At 49.8% G+C, this 24,570-nt stretch overlaps 1 protein-coding gene across 1 annotated transcript; it reads right to left on the reverse strand.

Moving 5' to 3' along the window:
* Positions 1 to 1,349: 1,349 nt before the first annotated feature.
* Positions 1,350 to 5,580, reverse strand: Nppc (natriuretic peptide C). Its single transcript, XM_006984205.3, has 3 exons — positions 5,345 to 5,580; positions 4,645 to 4,955; positions 1,350 to 1,823 (listed from the first exon to the last, which is right to left on the reverse strand). Exons 1-2 carry the CDS (start codon positions 5,432 to 5,434, stop codon positions 4,665 to 4,667), a joined length of 381 nt encoding a protein of 126 aa, XP_006984267.1. The 5' UTR covers positions 5,435 to 5,580; the 3' UTR covers positions 1,350 to 1,823; positions 4,645 to 4,664.
* Between the last annotated feature and the right edge of the window lie 18,990 nt (positions 5,581 to 24,570).

A 24,570-nucleotide genomic window follows, 5' to 3' on the forward strand; every position in this document is an offset into this window, starting at 1 on the left:
CATCCATACTGGGTCTCACCACGGACGTGGGAGGAGGCAGGGACAGGAAGGCAGCCACACCCATGATGGTCAGTTGGCCTCCAGGGAGGGGTTGGGAATGTCCCCTAGGGTCCTGGAAATTGAGAGGATGGGAAGGGCTCCAGCCTTCTCCAGCTGGGCTGCATCTTATTGTGTTGGCCACCCAGATCCGTGAGAACCTGCTGCTGGAGGGCCACCTAGAGTGAAGGTCATAGACCTGGGTGGCCGCAGAAAGACCAGGTGTTACCAGGTACTCCCCCCAGTGACAGTTGTCTCCTGGAACTCTTTGGCTAAACCTGCTGGTCCCATGGCACAGGGCCACACACGTTCCCAATCCACCTGGTATCATGGTGTCACCAAGAGGTTTTTTTATTTTTTATTCTTTCTCCCTAGGTCTTGTTCTGCAGGCCTGGCTGGCCTGGAGCTTATTCTGTACGGCAGGCTGAACTGGGCACACAGGAGTGTGCCACCCACCACACTCAGTTTGGAGAGGCTCGTGTACCTCTGCTTTCCTCTAATGGGGTCAGACATCAGGGAAGTCGGCACAGCCGCGTCTTTGAACGGAGAATGTGGTGAGATTGCCACTGAATTATTTAAAGGTTTCCTGCTGATTTCAGGAAAAGAGATTCTAATCTAAATTATATTCATAAATTCCAAGTCATTATTCATAATTTCACACTCAAAGCTTAGGAACTGTGATTGTTAGCAGGCTCCTCACCAAGCACACCCCACGGAGCACATGTGAAATCTGGCCATTCCTGCTCATTCTCAGAGGTGTGTGGCCTAAGGTACCATCTGGCCACCACAGTCCTTATGGGGTTCGGGGGAGCTGCCCACCCAAGGCTTTGGAATCACATCTATAGAAGAGGCTTGTAGATGGCAACCTGAAAATCCCATGAGGCGCACAGAAACCTCACCCCCCGAGAGAGGGCAAATTCGGTGCAGTTTCTTCTCACAGCAGAGAGAAGGTGGGATGGAACTGGGGACCCTAAAGCGGTTGAACCAACCTCAGCTACACTCCTGTCATGAGCTTCCCAGCCGCAGGGGCAGAGCTGGCAGTTAGTCTGCGGGGCCCACATGGCCAGCCCAGTCCTGAGAAAGCAGCTTCAGCAGACAGAGGGGTGGCTAGAGGAATAAATCCACATTTCACCAGCTTCACTGAGGGATTCCGACACAGCAACTCGGAGTTGGGGACCTGACTGGCAGCTCTATTTGGAGGCCCTGACTTCACATTCTCCCTCTGCTCAGCCTAATTTTGAAATGAAAAGCAATGAATAAATAAAGACAGTTTTCAAGATGTTCATGGAATGGCTTTTTTTTTTTTTTTTTTTTTACATTTTTTTCAACTAGTTAGGACAAAACATTACAATGGTTGCCTTCTTTCATTTAGTTACATAAATAACATTTTATAAATATCTCTTTATAAACAATATAAATAGCTTTACAACATAAATACATTTATGCATGACGTGAATTTACAACAGCAATGTTTTACAGCTGGTTTTGTCAGTCACTTTAAAAACTGTCCCTTGTCATCAAGTCGGTGTAGGAGCGTGTGTTTCATGTATATAATATATATATAATATATAACTTTTTATTTTTCATTTTCAAAAAAAAAAAACCCCAAACAATAAAATCATACCCTCCCCTCCCCAAATAATAATAAAACAGCTGGTTTTGTGTATTGCCAGTACCAGGAGGAAAAAATAAAAAGAAATGTAAAAGCCACATTGCGTTGGAGGTGTTTCCAGATGCTGGAGGCGGATGACCAAGGATGACCTCAGCGCACAGAGCGGTGCCCAATCCTGAAACACAAAGTGGACACAGGACACTCAGTTCTGGCCTCTTAACTGAAAAGGTCCTACAGGATAGTTCTAGAACCTTCCCCCATTTCTTACAGTGGCATGAGGCAAAGCACCTGTGCCTTTGATCTACAAGTCCTTGATTGGCACTGGCTGGCTCAGCACAGGTGCAACCATGATGTCTGCCAGACTCACCCCCCACCCCCGTCCCCGCCCACCAGCCACCCCAAGCTCTAACCATAGGCTTTGCTCTCGGCAATGGGTGAGACACACTGAGAATCGTGGGGCCCTTTTCCAGCTCATTTTTGCTATAACATAAAGCCTCAGGCAGTTGCTTTTATCTGGCTTTGTGTCTGCTTGGCCATGTAAGGGCAGAGAAAAGAATATCTCAAGGAGGGTGATGGTTGTCCTATTCTGGGCTCAAATCCTTGCTTGGATTTGACTTCCTGGATGGCCCTGAGTAGCTTTGAGCTCACCCATAAAATGGATAATAGCCACCTCTTAGAGCTGGCGCTAGGATTCAACAAAGGGCTACATATTAAGCATCTGCAGTGTCTGGGTCACAGCTACTAAGCTGTGCAAAGAGCACTTCCTTTCCTAGCTGGTTTTGTCTTGGAAACTGGTTGCCTCGAGTTCCCCTTCAACAACAGCAGGTGAGCTGGTGTCTAAGCAGCCCAGGCAAATGAACAGCCATGCTGGGTTGGCGGGTTTGAAGGGTGAGACCAAGGTGATGAGCACTGTCCTCAGTCTCCACTAGAGGTTATGCAAGTACCCCATGTTCTGAGAAAAGGCAGACATGCAGGGCCACTCACGAAGGAGCCTGGCTGTAATGGTCTGGGAAACTCTCTCTAACTGGCTTCTCTGTTTGTTTCAAGTGTGATGCTCCTGGGGCCCCGGGGCAAAGTGTCTGTAGAGGTCTTGGCCACACCCGAGTCTCCTCAGTAGTATAATCAAAACCTATAACCACCAGCGACAGTCATTATGATGGTGCTTGGAGTCAAAGTCAACCTTGAACCTAGGCGCCCTCCACTGCTCAGTTCCACCAGGAGACTGCAGGGTTCAGAAGGGTGATCTCTCTGCCCTCTCACTGGGGATGGGATAGAGAAGGCCAAGAGAACTTGTCGGAGGCTGCTGACCTCCCCTGGTTATAGGGTGCAGAAGCCTTAATTGTCTCAATTTTCCTTCAGCATTTTTCACCACCCTGTGCCCACTGATGCCCAAGACTAAACCCAAGGCACCTTCAGGGAAGAACATCCCAGGCTCTCACCCAGAGGCTAACTAACTCTAAAGTCCATTCTTGGCACTTAAATCCCAAACTGAAAATCCAAGTCCTCAGACTCTATCTCTTAGGTGTTCACACAGAGAAGGGCAAGAGGCATCCCAATGGCAGCTCCAAGGCTTGCCCATAAGTACCAGAATCACTTCTGTCCCCGAGTGAAGGAGAGCAGAGATCCCAACTCCCCGCAGAACTGGGGCCAAGCACGACCCTGGGTGCAGAGAGGAGAGAGCCTGCTGAGGTCTAGAGCCAGGGCCACTTGGTGGAGCTCTGAACTGGGGCATCTGTTTCTCTGGTCATTGGCCAGTAGTTCAAGATCCTTTCTGGGTATGATGTGTGTTCCCAAGGACCTGTCCCTTAAGTTATTCACAAATTAATACGGGACACAAACCAGTTCATAAAGCGCGGTACCTTCTATGAAGGTCTCTCATGCTGGAAAAAGGCCCCCGTGACATGCTGAGGAGGTGTTCCTAGTCACTACGGGGAAAAGACCGGCCGCTGGCCTCTGGGTTGAGGACAGCGGCCTCCTCACCCCTGGGTGAGACAAGCAATGGCAGCTGGGGAGCCAGAGCCAAATCTAGAAAGCAGTAGGGGCCTGCCTATCAAGCGGTTGTCTAAGTAAGGCTCTGCCCTTCCACACCACCAGGGGTGGAGAGAAGGGAAAAATTCAGGAGATCTTTGTAGTAAGTCACGGGCAGGCGGGTGTTGGTGAGATAAAAGTTTCCGATCTGAGTGAAGGGTGAGAAGGCCGGAGACAGGTCAGAGCACCGTGTCGGCGGGGGCCAGCGGTGATGAAGAACTCATTTAGGGCACACCGAGTTTGAGGTTAGAGCAAGAAGTAAGATTTAGCTTGTTCCTTTGCCTCTTTTTGAAACAGGGTCACAAGCCCCAGGGTTCACCGCGGAAGCCCCAGGGCTGCAGTATCAGGACCCTGGATAGACCAGTTTGCCCACAGTCGGGTTTAGAGCAGGGTAAGATTCAGAATGCCCCGGGCAGAACGGTGTCCTGCTGCTGCCCACAAAGGCTCTTCTCTCCACCGTGAGGAGCGGGCATAGCTGCATGCCTGCTCCTCACTTCAGGGAGATTTCAGGCTCAGAAAGGCGTCCTGGCACTTGACGGCCTGGCTGCGGGTCGAGTCTGGGTTGGTGGAACACCTTTCTCTCGCTTTTTCCAGGATCTCTCTAATAATTCCCCAGTTGTCTGAGTCGGGGCTAACCTTGCTAGCTGGCCTGTGGTCCAGAGTGGGGTTGGGGACTGGGCCTACGATAAGCCTGTTTCTGCTTTTCTAGAGGAAGCCAGATGGGGTCCTCCAAGGCCGAACCCAGTCTCTGACCTCGCCCATGGTCTCTGAGCACTTCATTTTCTTAATCTAAGATGGGATAAGTAAGGCAGCAGGCCATGCCTAGCTTACCCTTGATCCCAAGCCAGGATAGGTTGGGGGAAGGTCACAGAGCACAAGGACCTGGAGGAAACCAAACAGCCTGATAGGGCTCGGTTCTCCCCGGTGCAGAGCTAGGCGAGCGGGGAGCGTCCCTCGGTGTTACTCACCGCCGCCAGGGGTCGCTGCACTAACATCCCAGACCGCTCATGGAGCCGATCCGGTCCAGCTTGAGGCCAAAGCAGCCTTTGGACAAGCCCTTCTTGTTGCCGCCTTTGTATTTGCGCGCGTTGGGGTGCTCGTGCAGAAGGCGGGCCCAAGCAGCCCGGGACTTGGTGTCCACGCGCAGGTCCCGGAGCAGTCGCGATCGGTCTCCTTTGAGATTGGCGCCCCCGCCGCCTGGGGTCTTCTCACCCTTTTTCTGATTGCCACCAGCTGCCTGGGGCTCCGCCAGCTCCTCCCCTGGAGGGGTTCTCGGGACCTGTCGGAGAAAAGAGTGGGCAGGTGAAAGAGTGCACGGATGTAGCGCAGGTGACTTTTTGCGGGCCCCAGAGTGGCGTGGCCCTCCCCAGCCGTGAGCGCGCCTCCACCGATGCGGGACAGCTGAGTCCGGCATCCACCTGCCACGCAGCCCTTGCTCCTGCTCCTTCGGGGAGCCCCTTGCCCTTCCCATGCCGCTGGTCCTGCGGGGCACATTGGGGCACCGGAGATGTGCATGACATTCTCCCGAAGCTGAGGAATGAATCAGAGAAGTCCTAGCTTTGAGGGCACAAGTCTGAGGGATCTGCTTTTCCGGGCTCTCTGCTGCCTCCTGCGCGTCGCATCCTCCCACGTCCCTCACAACCCCAGGGTCCCCGCAACAGCACCCACCTTCGGCGGCGTCCCTGGCTTGGCTTCGGAGGACCGGAGTGAGAGTAGCGTGAGCAGCAGGGCACAGGCGATCAGCTGGGAGAGGTGCATGGTGCCGATGGGGCCGAGGGGTGCAGACGGTCTGCAGCCCGGACGGCCGGTGAGCAGTCCGACAGGCGGATGCGGGGTAGGCTGGCTAGGCGAGCGCAGGTCCCACTGCTGCTCGGCGCCGGCTGGGTGCGCTCTGAGTCCGTGGCTCGGCTGGTGCCTTTATAATCCAACCTGCCGCTGATGTCATCTTCCCGCCCACCGGACAGCCAGGGCCAATGGCACAGCACACGCAGCCGAATCGAAGGCCGGGAGGGGGCTGCGGGGGCTCTCCCTTCTGCCCCCACCCACGTCCCACCTCCAAAGGATCCCGCGGCTGGACCGGCTGCGCTCAGAGCCACAAAGCGGCGCGCACAAGGGAACTCCATTTGTAGAATGCACTCGCTCTAGTACTCAGGCTTCTAGGCGTCCAGGGCGCTGTGTGGTGGCTGGGTCCTCACTGCCTGCACTGTTCTTGGTATGCGGCCTTACTCCTCTTGCAGGTGCAAAGGCTTAGAAGAAATGTCCCTTATGCAAAATTATGCAGGTAGAAAGTTGGTGCAGCCCGAAATCCAAGTAGATCGCCCTGTTTCCAAACTCTTCATTAACGCCTGACACGTGCTAGCCAAGGGTGGAAACGCTGACCCCCGTGCCCCCAACCCCTTACATTGAGGAGGCAGAGGATGGGGTCTAGAGATTCCCAGTGGGAAAGCTTGCCTGTTGTAGCTGTAAAGGGGGGGTGTAAGCCTCCAGTACCAACCACTACTCACGAGTGCAAGGATGCCATCAATCCATATGTATGAACCAGGAATGGGTGTGTGTTTGTGTGGGGGGGCGTTGGGAGGCTAGAAAGCAGGTGGCCTTCCTTCAGTGGTGTGCTGACCCTACCTCCAGGTGGGGATGGATGTCTACTTTAGTGTCCTGAACACCACAAGAAACTATAGCAGTACTGGGGCTTTGCCCGGCCCCAAGTCTTAACAGGCCACCGTCCCTATGGAGTTTGGGGCTGTAGAGAATTGTTTCCTGGCTAGGGAGACCAGGCCATTGATCCCTGCTGCACACACTTTCTCTCCTTGGCCTGGAATCTTGATCTCTCAGGCTACGGGGAGCCCTGTAACTTAGAAGCCGCTGGAGAGTTTGTAGTCTCAAGATCTGAGTGATGTGCAGCAGTGTGCGTCCTTTCTGCTGAACAAGACTCAAGCTTGAGAGAGGAAAATGACCATTCACAGGGTCCCTGCGGTCTCTGGAAGGGAAGAACCCTGGGGAGGGAGTTAGGAGGCAAGAGCCAGAGTTAGTGTCTTACAGAGAGAGATGAAGACCACTGACTGGGCTCACCACCATCTGGAGGACCAAATGTTCTGGAAGGTACAGAGCAAGTGAGGGCATAGTGACTGCAATGTCCGCCTCCGTCTTCCTTGTCCATTCCCACCGAGGCACCCCAGAGTCCCCAAATGAGGACCACAAGCTCCTTCCAGGCTTTCGTTTACAAAATGACTCACGGTGAAGCCTGATTTGGGTCAACATATCACCTGGAGAAAGAACTGGACATCAACTTCAAGTCCTTTGAAGTCCTGCGTCAGCTCCGGAAGATCGGCTGCCACCTGCAAGCTCCCCCGACGTCCTTTCTGTGTTAATACTCAGGAAATGACCGCCCTGTTGTATTTGAGGAGGAAAGGGAAGCCAGGAGGGCGAGGGTAGGATCTTCAGCTGGCCTGTGGGGCTGCTCTGGCCTAAGGGGCGGGAGGGTCCCATCCAAACTTGGAGACAGCAGTTATGTCTTATACGGTTCCATATTAAGGGTAGGTTGGGGGCTTTCAGTCCTGATAGTTACCTCTTTCCTAATGTCAACAGAGGTTTTGTTTCTGTCTTGTATGTCCTGGGCCTATTTGGTGATGGCCTGGTAAGTAGGAAATCTTAGTAAAACTGACACCCTCAGTCCCATGCCGGACTGCATCCTACCTTCCACTCTCCATCTCTTCAAGGAAAAATCTTCTTTTTAAATTTTATGTGTGTGTGTGTGTAGGCAAGTGTGTACTGTGGTGTCTGTGTGGAGGTGTCAGAGAAGAGGCCAGCCTGTAGGAGTCAGTTCTCTGCTTTCATCTTGTGAGGCCTGGAGATGGAACTCAGGCTTCTGGGAGGCAAGCACCTTCACACATTAAGTCATCTCACTGACCCTGCAGGCAACTCTTGATGACCTGCAGCTCTTGATCCCTGAGCTGTGGTCATGTAGGGTAGATCCTGGATGAGTTAACCTTGGGCTAGGCTTCCCTGTAGCCTCCATTGCTACTACTGTAGTTTCTATTTTGCTGGGACAGGAACTGGGTGAACAGGAAGTCCAGGGCTAGTCTGCGGGGGACTTTGGGGCAGGGTGGTAATGAGTACGTAAGTGCTTAGGGACCAAAGGTTTCCTGCTCCTCATGGCTTCCCTCCTGGGCCTAGGTTTGGGATCTTAGCTCCCTTTCTCTGGGAAGTCTACTTTTTTCGGCCTTTGGCTCCAGGGACCTGGTGGGATGAGGGTCGGGGCTGACCCACCAAGCCGCTGAAATGAACCGATCAGGTACAGTACTGACTGTTCAGTGTTAAAAATTTCCCAGGGGGTTGGAGAGATGACCCAGCAGTTAAGGCCATGAATTGCTCTCGCAGAGAACCTGAGGTTGGTCCCCAACACATGGTTGTGTGGGGGGGACCCCTAAAACCACTTGTAACTCTAGCTCCAGGGGATCCAATACCTTCTTCTGTCCTCTACAGGCAATTGTACTCATGGGCACATATCACCACTCATACACATAATTAAAAATTAAAAATAAATCTAAAAATCCCCACAACAAACCAAAGTCCTCAATTCCTCCTGACTCAAAGGAGGGAGAAAAGACCCTTGGGGTTCCAGGGTTTGGCAGTTTTGTAGGGCATCTGATCATTCCTCATTTATGACTGTCTCAAATACCTGCAGGGCTATCCTTCAGCCTGCTCAGCAGTCACTGAGTTCCATATTAGCAAAGCAGAGGACACAAAATAGACTGGCTTCCTCACTGGGCAGACATGATGATGGAGAGGAGGCCATGGCTTCTTTCTCGATCTCAGCCAACAGGCTCCCCGGAGAAGAGGGCTGAACTAAGCAGGTCACACAGGAAAAAAGGGAGGTAGAGTGACCTCCTTAGGTTACCTGGAAGACTAGGGCTTAGAGGTACTATGAACAACAACAGAAACCAATCAGATGAGAAGCGTTCGAAAGGACAGTCCCGTGATGCTGAGAGAGGCAGGAGGCTAATGGTGGTGAGGAGCCCAGAGTGACGAGGGAGGGGAGGAGGCCTTGGGTAGGGTGCCCAGAGGAAAGGCAGTTCTGGGATTCAAAGGAGTGACTTGCAAGATGTGACAGGGTTGTCTCCATAAGGTCACTGTGTACTTGGGGTGGGGGAGTCAATGAGTCTGGGGTACAAGAGCGTTCAGGCAGAGAGAGTGGCCAGTCGTGGGACAGGGCAGGTGGAGAGGGAACGGCAACAGTCAGATAAACGCTGAACTGTGCCAAGCCTCAAACCTCAGGCACTGAGTATGGTGTGGCCAAGACCCTTCTCTCTCTCCTGGCCCTTTGAAGGGCAGGGACCAAAGGTGAAGACTCCGTCCTCATGACCCTGCTCCCCACTTTTCCTTTCCAAGAAGGAGAAGGGTAAGTGTGCCTGTTACGGAGGACTTTCCTGGGAGAGTTGCTGTCCAGTCCAGAATGGATGGAAAGCTCAAAAGGTCTGTCCCATTGTGAAGGTATGTAAAGCTCCTGGGAAGCTGGGAAGGGCCACTGTGATGGGACTGCCCCCTCATGAACAGGAGGTGGGCAGGAGCTACTACTGGCAGCGATGCCCCCTCCTGCCCCTGGGGTAACGGGTGGATTCTCAGGCCCTCAGAGGACGGAGGATTGCTGAGAAGCCCATCTGTTTTCTCTGCAATTATTTCATCCTGGGGCCCCTTTCCAGCTGCATAACTTCTCAGAGAGGACACTAAACAGGCTGTGAGCTGTTGCTGGGGAGGCCAGGCAGGGAAATTGTAGCAGGATCCTGGCCAAATCTCATCATTATGCGGGGCCTTCGGTTTCACCACCTGTAATTGGGAAAAGGCTGTCCTTGCCTCCTGGACGGGGGCAGAGTGAATCTGGCCGGTGTGGCAGGAAGCAGCTGAGGCAGATGGGGGATCTGAATGTTACCGCTCACACGTACACACTCTTCCAGGCGGCAGGGCCCAACGTGATGAATGGGACTGTTTGATAGTGTACAGCCGGAGGGGACAGAGCGGCTTGGCTGGGTCTCCTTGAACCTGGCACCTCCCCCGAGAGGCCTGTACCTACGGGCCTGGCCTTTAGGAGAGGAGTGGGAGGCCAAGAAAATGTCATCAGGCATCCTTTGTAGGCCAGAAATTCCAGGAAAGATTGGAGTCTTTTCCTGACCCTAGGACACCCCCACCTGACAAGGCAGCTGCCCTCCTCCCCCTTTTCCCAGAGGCCCTGCCAGCACCTGCTCCAGATGGCCTCCAACCCCACTGTCCTACGCAGGCCCATGACGTCAGAGTTTGTCCCTCCCCACCCATCTTCTCTTTTCCTTGTAAAAAGAAAGATAGGTCCCTTACAGATAGGCTCAGTTCCTTTGGGGGGACAAGCGCTCCTCATTTGCCTGTCAGCAGGCAGGTGATGGGGGCAGGGCTGAGGCTTAACCCCTGAGAAAAAGACCAGAGTGAGGAGATGGACTTCCGGGAAGAACCAGGCTCAGCACCCCAACATCCATGTGAAGCCTGCACCAGATGTTTGGGTCTGCTGCCAGGCCATTGCCCTGGGGACGAGGTCTTGCCTTGGCCGGGCTCTGGTAAAATGCTGGTTCTGCACAGCTTTCCAAGCAGAGAGCCACACTCTTGGGCTGCTGTGAGGGCCTTTGCCTCAGGCCCCTTCTTAGTTTGGACCCACAGGAAGGCTTATGTTATCTGATCTTAGAGACGATATTTCGGATTTGCTGGAGGCCACGGTCTTCCAGGGGGGTTACTTCTGGAGGACATAAGGAACTCCAAGTGTCTTACAGAAAGCCCTTGAATTGGCCTCTTCACAGATAGGATCATGAGATGAGCTGGCCAGGACTTGGGCCACAGTTAGTTTGAGGGAACCATTCTGCAGGTTTTCTAATCCAGAAAGTTCTCTGCAGACATTTGCCCCATGTGATCATGCACTGCCCCCTGGCGAGTGGTCAGTTTCTAGAACTAGCATTGACCAGAGACACATGACCATGCTAAGTGCTCAAGACAGTTGGAAGGAACATGCCACTTGCAATCTTGGCTACACAGTGATTGGAAAATACTTCAGAATCGGAAATGCATAAATTGCTTGAAAAACCACCACAGCGACTGTGTGAATTGTCTTTGGGTCGAATGCGCAACATTCCTGCCCCTGCCTCATGTCACAGTGTGGGCTTGGCAAGGAGAAGCGGCCTTCCCCGGAGTCAGTAGCCTCCTTTGCCATGAGAAATAATTCTAAAAGAAAGCCCTGGCCCAGTGGGCTGGGAACTTCCTGTCAAGCAGCTGATTGGGATCTTGGTCTCCATGGAGGTGGTGAAGGGTAGAGACAATTGGGTGGATTGGATATCAGCCTTGGCTGCCTGGGATCTTGGCCCACTGGAGAAGCTGGAATGCCAAGCCGGAGTTTTCTCAGGTGTCCTTGAAGACTACGCTTAGGTGTGTAACCTGGAAGAGGACCGTCTCGTCCACAGTTTCCAATTAGCTGCTGTGTTATTAAAGGAGCCATGGGGAATGTCTGTCACACTGCCAGAACAGTTCCTGGGGCAGAGGGGACATGTCAGGAGCATCTGCTCTCTTGTGTTAAGGTTGTCATCAATGCAAATATTCTCATAAATATTGTGACTAATGGCTACACAGTGGTTCTCCTTGGGCCCACTCTGTGTGTTGCATTGTGGGCTAACTGTGGGTGGGCCATTTCCAAGTTCTCCTGATTGTGCAATACCTTTTCAACAGGTCTTTTTCCTATTTCCTTTTTCTTTTGTTCGCTTGCTTACGTACTTTTTTCTAGTTCACTCCCAAGATAAGTTTCTGATGCTTACTCATAGCCCCACAGTCCCCAAGGGCCCATACCTTCAGCTCCACAGTTCCCCTTTGAGATAATACATCTGCCGGAGTCCTTGTTCACACATGGCCTCTCAGGTAGAGGTGAAGACTCCTGGACGCACTCCGGGTAAAGGTGATGATACACAGAGACACAAAGTTAGGTGGACTTTGTGGCTTCTTCCTAGAACCTGCAGAGTGAATTATGTGGACAGTGGTCAGGAACAGGGCTGTTATGCCAGTTTATTTTTTTAAAGATTATGTTTTGAATTATGGCCAAGGGATGACTGGAGGAAATGTGTTGTCTCCAGAATGAGATGCTTCCTGAATTGGTTCCTGTAGAGCTGGGCTCAATGAATATGACATATACTCACAGACGTGATTCAACGAAGCAAATATTTCCAACTCCAGAACTCTCCTAAACTGTCAGATTGATCCCAGAGAAACATCAAGACAAGTGAGGCACTCCAAGGACATCCAGAAGCTGGCAGTGGCTGAGGCAGCAGAGACAGTGGGAGTACTTTGAACCTACAAGTGGAGTTGGTCCTATCCCTTTCAGCAGTTGGGAGGAAATGTGGACTCCGAGCGGCCAAGCGCCATCCCCTTGACCCGGCCCCAGACCGAGTTTCCCATCTGCCAGACTGAAGAGCAGAGGGTAGCAGAAAGTCTGGGGTGGCAGACGGGGCTGCTCTTGGAGAATCTTCAAGGTTAGCCTCTTGGAGGGGGAGCAGCCATTGGCTTTGGTTTCTGACCATGTCTGCAATGGGTGGGCTGGACAGGAATGGTCTTCTGCACCCCAAGGCTGTGCTCCCCTTGGAACCATGTCTGTTGGTTTCCACAGGCTCTCCCCTGCTGGAGAAATACATTTGTCCCCTGGTTAAGTACTCGCAGGAATGAGACACAGCTATCTGAGCATGTCATTGTCATACAGCCCCAGTGACCACAGAGCCTTCCTTCTCTTACTCTGCCATCTTGTCAGGGGACCGCTACATCCACTTATTGTACAGTAGGCACAGGTCCCCAAAACGGCTACCAGACTGTGTGTGTTTGGTAGACGCACAATGACTGGGGAGCAGCGTTCTGCTGTGCCTCAGGAGGGAAGAGGCAGCCTCTGCCCTCCCAGCGGGAACGCCTGGCAAAGCCACCAGTGGTCTGTTTTGCAGAAGGGGCTGAGAAGGTCCCAACCAATTTCCCAATCTTCCTTCAGTTGTGCTTGGGGCCTCGTTGCTGCCTAGGCCTCGCTGGCAAGCTGGCTGGTGTCCAGTTAATCATGGGGACAGGCCAGGGAGCAAGGCTCCGTGCCCCTTCTACAGCATCTGCTGGGAGGACAGCTGTCTCCACCCTGTGCGGAGCAGCTCAGTGGGAATGTGCTGTGTGGCCTGGCAGATTACAGGACACAGCTCCTCTGCCGTCAGTGGCCATTTTTCGGGGAGAGGAACCTCAGGATTCTGGGGCCTTTGTCTCATCTGTCAGCAGCTGTTTCTCTGGGATTTGCTTTCCATTCTTTCTTTTTTTTACTTCTGGGAGGTCTGGGAAGGACAAGGCCAGACTCTTTGGGAATGCTGTGGCCATAGAGGGCGTTAAGTTCTGGTTTCTGGTGTCAGGAGAGCAGCCTTCCACCTGTGGGTTACTGGGTGTCAGGTCAGAGTCCTGGCACAGGAGATGGGCCAGAGTAAGGCTCTGAGACTATAAGGTCACAGATGCCACTTCAGAAATGCTGGCCTTGGATTCCCAGTCAGGCATGCTGTGGGGTTCCTGGGCCTCAAAGCCACTGAAAGACCTACTTGAAGAAACCATTCTCAACACTGGCCATCGGAGGGCACAGCCTCTATCTCTACCTTGACAGGAGTCAAAGAAGCAGAGTCATAGTTCATCTCCATTCCCAATGCCTCCTTGGGCTGACACTCCCCTGGAGGAGAACTCTGGCTCAAAGCTGCCACAGAGTTTGGGACTGAGATAAGACAGTGGCTTAGGTCTGGGAGGGGTCTGCCTGGGCCCAGTGGCTGAGCAGCTTCCAGAAGAGGCAGGGTGGCGTCAGAGGAACTTCAAAGCCCCAAGATCACCTCACACAGTTCTCTGGTATAAAACTCTAAGAGTGGGCATCAGCAGCCTTATATCTCTTAGGTCCAGGACAGGACCAAGAGGCTGGGGAAGCAGCCGGCAGCTGACTCTCAGAGGACTTTCCCTGAAGCGGTGAGCTCATGGGCACAAGCACAGAGCTGGGTAGTGACGGGGGAGAAGGACAAGCCTTCGCCCGGGACCTAGACGCTTGGCCCTTTCACATGAGCTCATGCGATAAGACATGCTCAGGTTCTGCATGCCCGGAGCCTGGCACAACTGTGCCCCCCCCCCACTCTAGCATGCTTGGACATTTGAGGTTGAGCCCAAGGAATCCAGCTTTGAGATGACGTGGCCAATGTTGAACTTGGTTGGATGGAATGATGAGCATTCTTTATGAAGTTTGAAATGCATTTTATTTGTTTTTATTAGTACACATAGAGGGGTGTGTGCATGCCATGGCACCCGTGTGTATGTGAGAGGTCAACTTTCAGGAGCTGATACACTGATAATCAATCTCAATTTGTCAGGTATCTGAGGAAAATACTTTTACCCACTGATCCATCTTGCTGACTCTAACTTGAGTCTCTTTTGAGGGGATAGAGAATATTTTATCCAATATTGTAGTGCAAGACAGAGTGAAAGTTAACAGCAAAATATGAAAGTCCTCTACACTTTCATTCAAGGACTTTCTGGTTGAGAGTGTGGATGGCTGGAGACTCAGGTTTGGAAGTTACTAACAGCCCAGGGCCAATGGGTCTGACAGGTATCTATCTAGTGACATCTTTTCTAACGCCTAAATGCATTTCATTTGTGTTCAGCAGCGTTAGAGTTCAGGATTTAGGGCTCAGGATTTTGGTTAGAGCTAGAGTTAGAGATGTCTTCTGTGGTTTCAAAAGATTTCTTAAAATATTTTGAAAATCAGATTATAGCAGTTGTTGTTATTATTATGTGGCTTTTTTCCAGACAGAGTCTCATACTGTAGCCCAGCCTGACATGGCACTCACTAAGTAGCTGAGGCTGGCCTCAGATTCTCAGATAATCTCTCCCTGTAGACTTCTGAGTGCTTGTATTACAAGACGCGAGCCAGTATACCTGGCTCAGATTACTAATTTTTTTAACTAATTAATTTTTTATTTAGAAAAAGTTTTTCACATAATGTATTTTTATTATAGTTTTTTCTCTCCCCCAAATCCTCCCAGATCCTTCCTACCTCCATACCTACGCAGCTTCATGTCCTCTCTCTCTCTTTCACACACACACACACACACACACACACACACACACACACACACACACCCTCGATAACTATCGTTTCCATGGTTACAGCGACACATTCTTCCACCCCATTTTCCAAAAGTCAAAATGTAGATTACATCCTCACACTTACTGTGCTTCCCTTTGTTACTAGCGTGTGTGGTCACTTGGTTCACATCCGTCCCCAGAGGGCAGAGGTCTGCTCCTATCTGTCCCTCAACTCCCGGCCTGGAAGGGCAAGTCCGCTACAGATACGCTAAGCGTGGGTCACGAAGTGGCCTCAATTTTGACGAGTCTGACATTTTTATTTAAATGGTACAGCGAGGAAACTAAACCGAGAAATGTTTCAGATCTGAGTAAGTTTCCCAGGTGGGACCAAAACTCAGAGTCTGTCTCTTCTGAGACTCTTGCTTTGTCCCCACACCAAAGTCTCCACAGGGTACGTGAGCATGCGGCTGCTGTATCCTTCTGTTGTGGTTTTAGGAACATGGTTGTGTGAATGTGTGTACATGGATGTATTTAGCTCCAACCTGTCTGGAATGTTCTGTGGTAAGCAGAAAGTAAAGCTCTACCTGCTATTTCAACCACTGCTACTCATTTCCCAGGTTGATGGAGTGGTAATTATTTCTCTCATCATTTGAGTTTTACTTGATTCATTAAATATTTAACTTAAAGGAACGTGCTCACATGTGCCATGCAGTTGTTGTGTTTTAAATAGGATCTCATACGACCCCGACAGGCCTCAAACTGCCTATGTAGACCAGGATGACCCTGAAGTTTTGCTTCTCCTGATTCTAAGGCCTCCAGAGTCCTGGAACTACAGGTGTGTGCTACCACAGCTGGGTTTTACCATAAAGTTTTGACAATTGCTATTTATAGCCAATAGATTTTCAGGAATTTCCCCTGATTTTGCCTTAAGAATTTTCCTGAAAGCTGTTTTTCCATATAAATGCTATCACTTTATAAACTTTTATAGAATTAATTTTAATTAGTCATATTTTATTTTCATTTAAACTCTTATAATGGCTAGTTAATTTTATTGCCTGTGGTCAGAGACTATAACCTATACTGTTTGTATGATATGAACATTACTATCATTTTCTTTGTGCTTGAACACAAGCCCTTGAAATAGTGACTGAAAGAAACCCAATTCTAGCTGTAAGGGACTTCATTGTTACCCAGGGCCTTCTGGGTGGTGGAAAATTCATCTCTGAGGCTTATGGGGAGGTTGGGCAAGGCTGAGTCTTAAGGAGATGCCTGGAGTGGGCAGTGAATTTCCCTAGGAATTTTGCAAATGAGTGATGGGGTGAGGGGTGGGGGGCTGAGGGGTGGGGGGTGTCCAGACTCATACGGTGACCACAACTGCCCCTGCTGGCTGCTGTGTTCTGTATCTGCTCCATGGTCCTAGGAGCATTTGAGAGAACGTTCTTTGTTCTTCTAGGGGAACTGAGAAGAGGGGCCAGTGCTTTGTTCTGGAGGAAAAGCCCAGGAGGCCTGGTGTGGTGATGCCCCTCATCCCCCAAACCCTGTGGGGTACCTAAACCTTTCTAGATGGATACATACTGACAGACTGCTCCTCCAGACAGTCTTGCCCCCCAGCAGCATGGGGCACCCCTTCTTCACATTCTCGCCAACACTAGGTGTGACAATCCTTTCACATTTACTAATCTAGTAAAAAGCTTCCCACGGGTTTTGTGGAGGTGGTGGTAACACGTGTGTTTATTTTTCTTTCATCTCCTTTTTTAAAAAAATGTCCCCTCTACTGAAGGTACCAGGCTCTGCTGACTCCCTAGGGGAGGCCTTACTTGCTTGTAGGAGGGACTGGGGGGTGGGTTGGAGGGGGAGGCTACAGGGTGGGAGGAGGGAGGAGAGGGAAGATTGGTATATAAAATGAATAAAAAGAAAAAGAAAAAAATTTTCTTAATTAAAAAAAAATGTCCCCTGGTTTCCAGTGAGCATTCACATACTCTCCTCACTGGCCGTTTGCCAATTTTGACTGATAACCATTTTATACCTATTGCCCATTTTCCGCTGAAGTATACTTTTTCTAACTGGTTTGTAAGGTTTATTCATCTATTAAGAACATTGTCTTCACGGGTTCTCACATGCCAAAATGCCCTCGGTTTCTGCTTTGGCTTTTAAATACATGTGAATGCCATATGGAAATTTCTATTTTTAATGTAGTCAAACCCATCACTTTTAAATGTTTTCTAGCTTCGGAGTCATTTTTAGAAAAAGCCTTCTTCTCACCCCTCAAAACTAAATAAACACACACTTACTTTTTCTAGCACTTTTCTGGAATAATTTTGTGCATGTCGATGTGTAATATATGTCTTTACTTCAAATCCATCTGGCATTTATTAGGTGTGAGGTAGGAATCCGGCTTTGGTTTTCACCGTGGAAAAGTGGAACACAGGTGCCCTTAATCACTGCCCCGCTCATTCTAAAAATCCAAGTAAAATGTTGAACGCCCAGTTTTAGACAATGAGGACTTCCTGGAAATCAAGGATAAAGTCAGACTCAGTGATTAAATGCTCAAGATTCACTCATTCATTCATTTAACTGAAGAAAGTTAAATACAGAAAGACTTATTTTTAAAAAAAAAAAACCCAAAAATTGCTTTTCAGTCATCTTTTCCTCACAGGGTTAGTGGCCTTGGCCATTTCCCGAGTCCTCTCATGTTCCTGGCAGGGAACGTGTCAGGGAATGCGCTTAGCAGCCAGTGCCTTTGGGTTGGAGTCAAGAGGGATGAGCATCTGGTCCATACAAAGGTGGGGTCCAGTTGCCACAATGCAATTCCAACAGAAGAAAGGATGGGATCCAACTGGTTCCCTCCATAGCAGACCAGTGGATTTTATGTGATCAATACCACAGGTTCTGAAATTTATAAACAAAAAAGGTTTATTTGGGTCTTTGGTCAGTATCTTGGAAGCCGAAAACTGAAAGGCTGATTATGAGGCTCTTTTGCTGTGATGGTGGGAGAAGCAGGAAGGAGAGAGAGAAAGAGACAGAGAGACAGAGACAGAGAGACAGAGAGACAGAGATGGAGAGAGAAAGAGACAGAGAGACAGAGATGGAGAGAGACAGAGAGACAGAGATGGAGAGAGAAAGAGACAGAGAGACAGAGATGGAGAGAGACAGAGACAGAGATGGAGAGAGACAGAGACAGAGAGACAGAGATGGAGAGAGACAGAGACAGAGATCGAGAGAGAAAGAGACAGAGAGACAGAGACAGAGAGACAGATGGAGAGAGACAGAGAGACAGAGATGGAGAGAGACAGAGACAGAGAGAAACAGAGACAGAGAGGGGGCTGAGGGAAAAGGGGGTGAGGGGTGAGGGAGAGAACTAGTCTTCAGCCATTTAAGATTTATATTACCAACCCCCCACACCCCGGAGAGTACAGACACACGTACACAGATGAACATGTGCACATGTATAAGTGCCAGAGCACTTGTGTGGAGGTCAGAGGGCCGCTTGCTGAATTTGGTCCTCTTCTGTTAGGTGGGTTAGGGGACTGAACCCTGGTGATTTGCCTTGGCAGCAAAGGCCATCACCACTGAGCTACCTCTGATGGCCTTCACTTAGCCCTTTGCTTATTGTTTATGTATGACACCTTTCCCCAGTGCTGGGGACTGAATCCACTTTCTTGCACTTGTAACTGCCCTGTCGTGAAGCTAAATCCCTCGCCCTCACTGGCCGTTTGTAATGGCCGATAATCCACACATGAGGATGGAGCCCCATGACTCAGCCATCTCCTGTTACGTCCCACCTCTCAACACAGTTGCACCAGACATTGCGTTTCTAGCACATGTTTTGGGGGAGCCCCAAAATCCCAGCAGGACCTAAGTATTCGCAGATCCAAACTTGAATAGAGTCCAACTTAGCTCTGTAGCAATAAGGCATATGAAAGGCCACATGTTTCTATTTTTTTTCTAAGTCAGGTCAAATGTGGCTGAGCCTTTATCTGTCTTAGAATTGTTGTAGAATATTATTTTAAGGTGTGTTACTTTTGTTTATGCTGCATTTGTTTAACTCTGTGAAGCAGTGTTACTGTGCCTGTCTAAAACACTTGATGGTCAATAGCAAGGCAGGAGAAAGGGAAGGCGGGGCTGGCAGGCAAAGAGAATAAATAGGAGAAATGTGGAAGGAAAAAGAACTAGCCAGAGAAGGAGAAGGACATCAGGGGCCAGCTACCCAGCTACACAGCCGGCAACAGAGTAAGGAAGAAAGGTCTGCAGGAATAGAAAAGGAAAAGCCCAGAAGCAAAAGATTGATGGGATAATTTAAAGTTAAGGAACTCTGGCTAGAAATAAGCCAAGCTAAGGCCAGGCATTTATAATTAAAAATAAACCTCTGTGTGTGATTAATTTGGGAGCTGGTTGGCGGGCCCCACAAAGAGTAAAGAGCAAAAACAAACAACATCATAGAATGATTGGTTTCACCTTTTTATTCCAAAGAAGGAGTTTTGAATTCAAGACGGAGGCAACTCAGAAGACTTAATTAGGGGAATTTAATGGCAGGATTTATTCCCATAGCAAGACAACTAAAAGGGGATGATGGCAGAAAGCTGAGAGTAAAGTAAAGGAGTTTCTGGACATGACCTTTATCCACTGAAAGCAAACTCTGACAGGGCATGGTCACATAGGGCAGGGAATACATGGGAGGAGGTATGTGGAGAATAACCAACGCAGGGACTTATGAGAGTCTTGAAAGGGCCTCCAGGCTTGGGTCAACATTGGGGTCTCTGTACCTCTGTCTAGGGGCCTCGGCTACCCTAGGGATTAGCCCACCTATCTTGTGAACATGGAGCCAAGCGGCTCTATGGGCAACTCTGCTAGCCTGACTATATGGAGACTGGAAAGGTAGCATTGCTTTCCAACCTGTGACCAGGTCAATGAAGGTGGCCTCCCTTCCTCCTCTCTGAGACTACTGAGGGAGAAGTTGGTCTGCAGTGGGGTTTAGATCAGTACCAACTGTTTCTTGAGTGGTCTCTGGAAGTAGGCCCTTGTGGTTTGTACCAGGGTCAGCAGAGCAGGGAGACTAGGCAATATTGGACACCGGTGAAGCTAGTCAGTGAGTGTTAAGACAGGTGGCAGATGCCTAGAGACAGGTGGGTGCCTGGAGAGTGGGTATCTAGAGTGAGTGGGTGTCTAGGGAGTGTGTGCCTAGGGAGTGGGTGAGTTTCCCCGAGGGTGGGTGCCTGAGAAGTGACTAGGTGTCTTGAGAATGGGGGAGCTTCCAGAGAGTGGGTTTCTGGAGAGTTCTGGGAGAGTGGATGAGTGTCCAGCAGTACCAGTTTGGGGATGAAGTCTTTGAAGGATATTTAAGATGTAAGATGCAACTATAGAGCTCATGGCAGGACTGGAAGCTAAGGGAGTGAAGGGATACCTTTTGCTTGATCACAACAACACTCTATCAAGAGCCTAGCAGAGTCACAGGAGAACTGTGTAAACCCAGTCTGAAGATGGAGCATCTGATGCCTCCTCTTCTTAGGTCCCACCTAGTAAAGCTCCCGCCATTTCTTCATGTTGTCCTGTAGGGACCAAGCTTCCTTTGGGGACGAACCACAAACAGCATCACACTGTGAACAGTATCAACATGGGATAACTAGTGAGGAGGAAAGTATGGGGAAATCAGAAGGGACAGTTGAATAAATGGATATTTAAAATATCCAAATAGTGCTTATTGTGTATTGGGTTGTTCTTGAAGTGTTTACCAAGCCACTTGTTATTAACTTACTTAATCCTAGTAGCTTTGTTTATTTTTTTCAGTGCTGAACCTTGCACCTGGTAGGCAGGCACTCTACCGCTGAGGCAACATGTCCAACCAATCCCGGTAGCTAGTTTTACCTCCAATTTATAAATGAAGAAACTGAGGCACACCACAGCTGAGGAACTTGCCCAGGATCGGTCACATACCTAGGCTTTATAGAACTTGGATTCAAACCCAGGAAATTCATTCTAGGGTTTGCATTCATTAATCAAACTTCTACGTCATTTGCATTTGGGAGCTTGACGAAGATGTATCAAATGTCTGCTATGTGAATTGGAGCTACCTGGAAAACCAAACCTTCTCATAAAACTTCAAGAGGCAAGTCCCCAAGATCCCCCCACACCTGCTGAAAGTCACACTGTGGTCCCCGATGGTTCGGATTAGGTCTCCTCCCAAGACAGAGAGAGCAGCACGGGGTCAGAGCACGGCAGACAGAGTGCGGCACACAGACAGAGCACGGCAGACAGAGCACGGCACACAGACAGAGCACGGCACACAGAGCACGGCACACAGACAGAGCACGGCACACAGAGCACGGCAGATGAGCACGGCACACAGAGCACGGCACACAGAGCACGGTACACACAGAGCACGGCGGACAGAGCACGGCACACAGACAGAGCACGGCAGACAGAGCACGGCAGACAGAGCACGGCACACAGAGCACGGCAGACAGAGCACGGCACACAGAGCACGGCACACAGAGCACGGCACACAGAGCACGGCACACAGAGCACGGCACACAGAGCACGGCACACAGAGCACGGCACACAGACAGAGCACGGCAGACAGAGCACGGCAGACAGAGCACGGCACACAGAGCACGGCAGACAGAGCACGGCACACAGACAGAGCACGGCAGACAGAGCACGGCACACAGAGCACGGCACACACACAGAGCACGGCAGACAGAGCACGGCACACAGAGCACGGCACACAGAGCACGGCACACAGAGCACGGCACACAGAGCACGGCACACAGAGCACGGCACACAGAGCACGGCACACAGAGACGGCAGACAGAGCACGGCACACAGAGCACGGCACACAGAGCACGGCACACAGAGCACGGCACACAGAGCACGGCACACAGAGCACGGCACACAGAGCACGGCACACAGAGCACGGCAGACAGAGCACGACACACAGAGCACGGCACACAGAGCACGGCACACAGAGCACGGCGGACAGAGCACGGCACACAGAGCACGGCACACAGAGCACGGCACACAGAGCACGGCACACAGAGCACGGCACACAGAGCACGGCACACAGAGCACGGCACACACACAGAGCACGGCAGACAGAGCACGGCAGACAGAGCACGGCACACAGAGCACGGCACACAGAGCACGGCACACACACAGAGCACGGCACACACACAGAGCACGGCACACAGAGCACGGCACACAGAGCACGGCACACAGAGCACGGCACACACACAGAGCACGGCACACACACAGAGCACGGCACACAGAGCACGGCACACAGAGCACGGGGTCAGAGCACGGCACACAGAGCACGGCACACAGAGCATGGCAGACAGAGCTGTCTTACACGCTGTCTTCTGTCTCTCGCCAAGTCCTGCCCGATACTTCTTGGGGCGGCTGGAGAACCACCAAGGGCACATCTCATGTACTCAGACATTCCATGTGCTGGGCATCTGTCCAAAGGAGGGAAGGGGAAGGACTAGCTCCCTCGACGTGTGCCTTCACCAGATCTTAAGGTATCCAAGTAAACAAAAGGTTCCTTTTTTTTTTTTTTTTTTTTATTCCAAGGTAGGGTTTCTCTGAGTAAGCCTGGTTGTCCTGGAACTCTGTAGACCAGGCTGGCCTCAAAGAGAGATCCGCCAGCCTCTGCCTCTCAAGTACTGGGATTGAAGGTGTGTGTCACCATGCCCTGCCCACAAAAAGTTCTTAATAGGGTTAAGTGTAGCCTGCCTCTGTCTCCTTAAGAGGGTCAGTTCCATAGAGTGCCTGTTTGGGGGCAGAGGGTGGGAAGTGGGGACAGTGGGAGAGGGGTCCACCTCCGGATAGGAGGACAGGCACATCTGGCACCACAATGTCAGGAGTGCCCACCAGAGGTGCGCTACCTCCCCAAAGTCATTTTTATCATCCCCAAAGAGGAGGAAATCGTCATCACCCAGTGCATGGCATATTCCTAGCTTTGTGTCACAGGCCTGTTCAGCACTCTGGGCTTATGCCTAAATAAAGGCTTGGCCAGGTGTTAGCTATGAGGCGTAACCCATCTACTTTTTGAAAGCTATCCCAAAGCCAGGAAGTCTCATTCTCCAATAACACAAGATCATAAAAGCCCTTCTGACTCCAGTATGTTTTTCACTGTTACAGATGTACATTTTTGACCTTCGAAGAATTTATTTTGGTTTAAAGTGAAAAACGCAGGTCAAAGAAGATAGTCAGTTACTTCAACACCGTGTATTGAGTTTTTCCCCTATATACTTAGACCTTCACTTTCTCATGCTGTATCATCAAGTTTACCTTAAAACTGGGCCTTGGTCATTGCTTCACCTCTTATTCCTGACCACACTGTTTGACTCATTGTGGCTTTAAAATATGTCTTACCATCCAAGCTAATCCTTTTTTTTTTCTTCAGGATCTTTACTGTCTTTCCAGAAGAGCTTTAGAGTAAGTTTTCCAAGTTTCTCAAGTGCCATCTATGATTTTATCAACTTTATATATTAATAAGAAAATGTGATATCCTGTCAATATTGAGTTTTTCCTTTTAAGAAACAAAGCAGTTTTGAAATGTCACAGTATATATTCTATGCATTTTTTGGGTGCCCGTGTGTGTGCTCATGTCTTATATGTGCATGTACATGGATATACCTGTGGAGAGCAGGCGCAGATGTCAGGCATCTGCTCTCTCTCTGCCTCATTCATTCAAGCCTGTCTCTCACTGAACTTGGAGCCAGGCTTGTAGCCAGCCAGCCCCAGTGATCCTCTGTCTCCACTCTTCAGAGCTCTAGGTTACAGGTGTACACCACTGTGCCTTTTTAAAAGATGTGGGTGCTGGGATCCACACTCAGGTCCTCAAGCTTGCAAAGCCAGTACTCTTACCCACTGAGCGTCTCTCCATCCCCACATCCTGCACATTTTTATTGTTATTCTTTTTTTGAGACAAGATCTTGTTGTGAGGCTCTGACTGTCCTGGAACTCACTCTGTAGACCAGATTGGCCTTGAATTCAGAGATCTGCCTGCTTCTGCCTCCTGAGTGCTGGGATTAAAGGCATGCAACACTACATCTGCTTTATTCTTGTTTTTTTAATGATCTCAAGATCTCAAAGCTATGATAAGTGAGATTTTGAAAATTGTACTTTCTTACTTATAGTTATTAAAAGTTACATTTTATAATTGATGGTTGCTAACACAAATAATGCTACTGATGTTTGTATAGTAATTTATATTTGAAGTCATAAATAAATATTCTTATTGAATTAGTATTTTTTTATTCTTTGGAGTGCTTTTTGATAAACAGTCAAATCATTAGCAGATAAGTATCATGTGGTCTGTTTACCAGTTCTTGTAACTGGGCATAATGAATGGCTATTTAGAGAAAAATTTCACAGTAGTCATGTGCAAAGAAACATTTATAGAAATAAAATGAGGGCCTACAAGATGGCTCATCAGGTAAGGCACTTGCTGCTAAGCCCGACACCTGAGTCCAGTGATGTGTCCACATGGAAGGAGAGAACAGACTCTCTCAAATTGTCCACTAACTTTATATGCTCATGCACACACCTGTACATAAATAAATAAATAAATAAATAAATAAATAAATAAATAAATAAATAAATAAATAACTTTTGTTTGTTTGTTTGATTTTTCAAGACAGGGTTTCTCTGTGTAGTCCTGACTGTCTTTTTTTTTTTTTTTTTTTTTTAAAGATGTGTTTAAAACCATGGGTGTAACAGTGATTTTTTTCCCCCCCGAGCTGAGGATCGAACCCAGGGCCTTGTGTTTGCTAGGC

Source organism: Peromyscus maniculatus, chromosome 13 (assembly GCF_049852395.1).
Source record: "Peromyscus maniculatus bairdii isolate BWxNUB_F1_BW_parent chromosome 13, HU_Pman_BW_mat_3.1, whole genome shotgun sequence".
Lineage (NCBI taxonomy): Eukaryota > Metazoa > Chordata > Mammalia > Rodentia > Cricetidae > Peromyscus > Peromyscus maniculatus.

Coding starts and splice junctions, on each gene's coding strand:
- Nppc (XM_006984205.3), bottom strand. CDS start 5,434: ATGCACCTCTCCCAGCTGATCGCCTGTGCCCTGCTGCTCACGCTACTC. Junction 4,956..5,344: donor AGCCAGGGACGCCGCCGAAG/GTGGGTGCTGTT, acceptor TTTCTCCGACAG/GTCCCGAGAACCCCTCCAGG.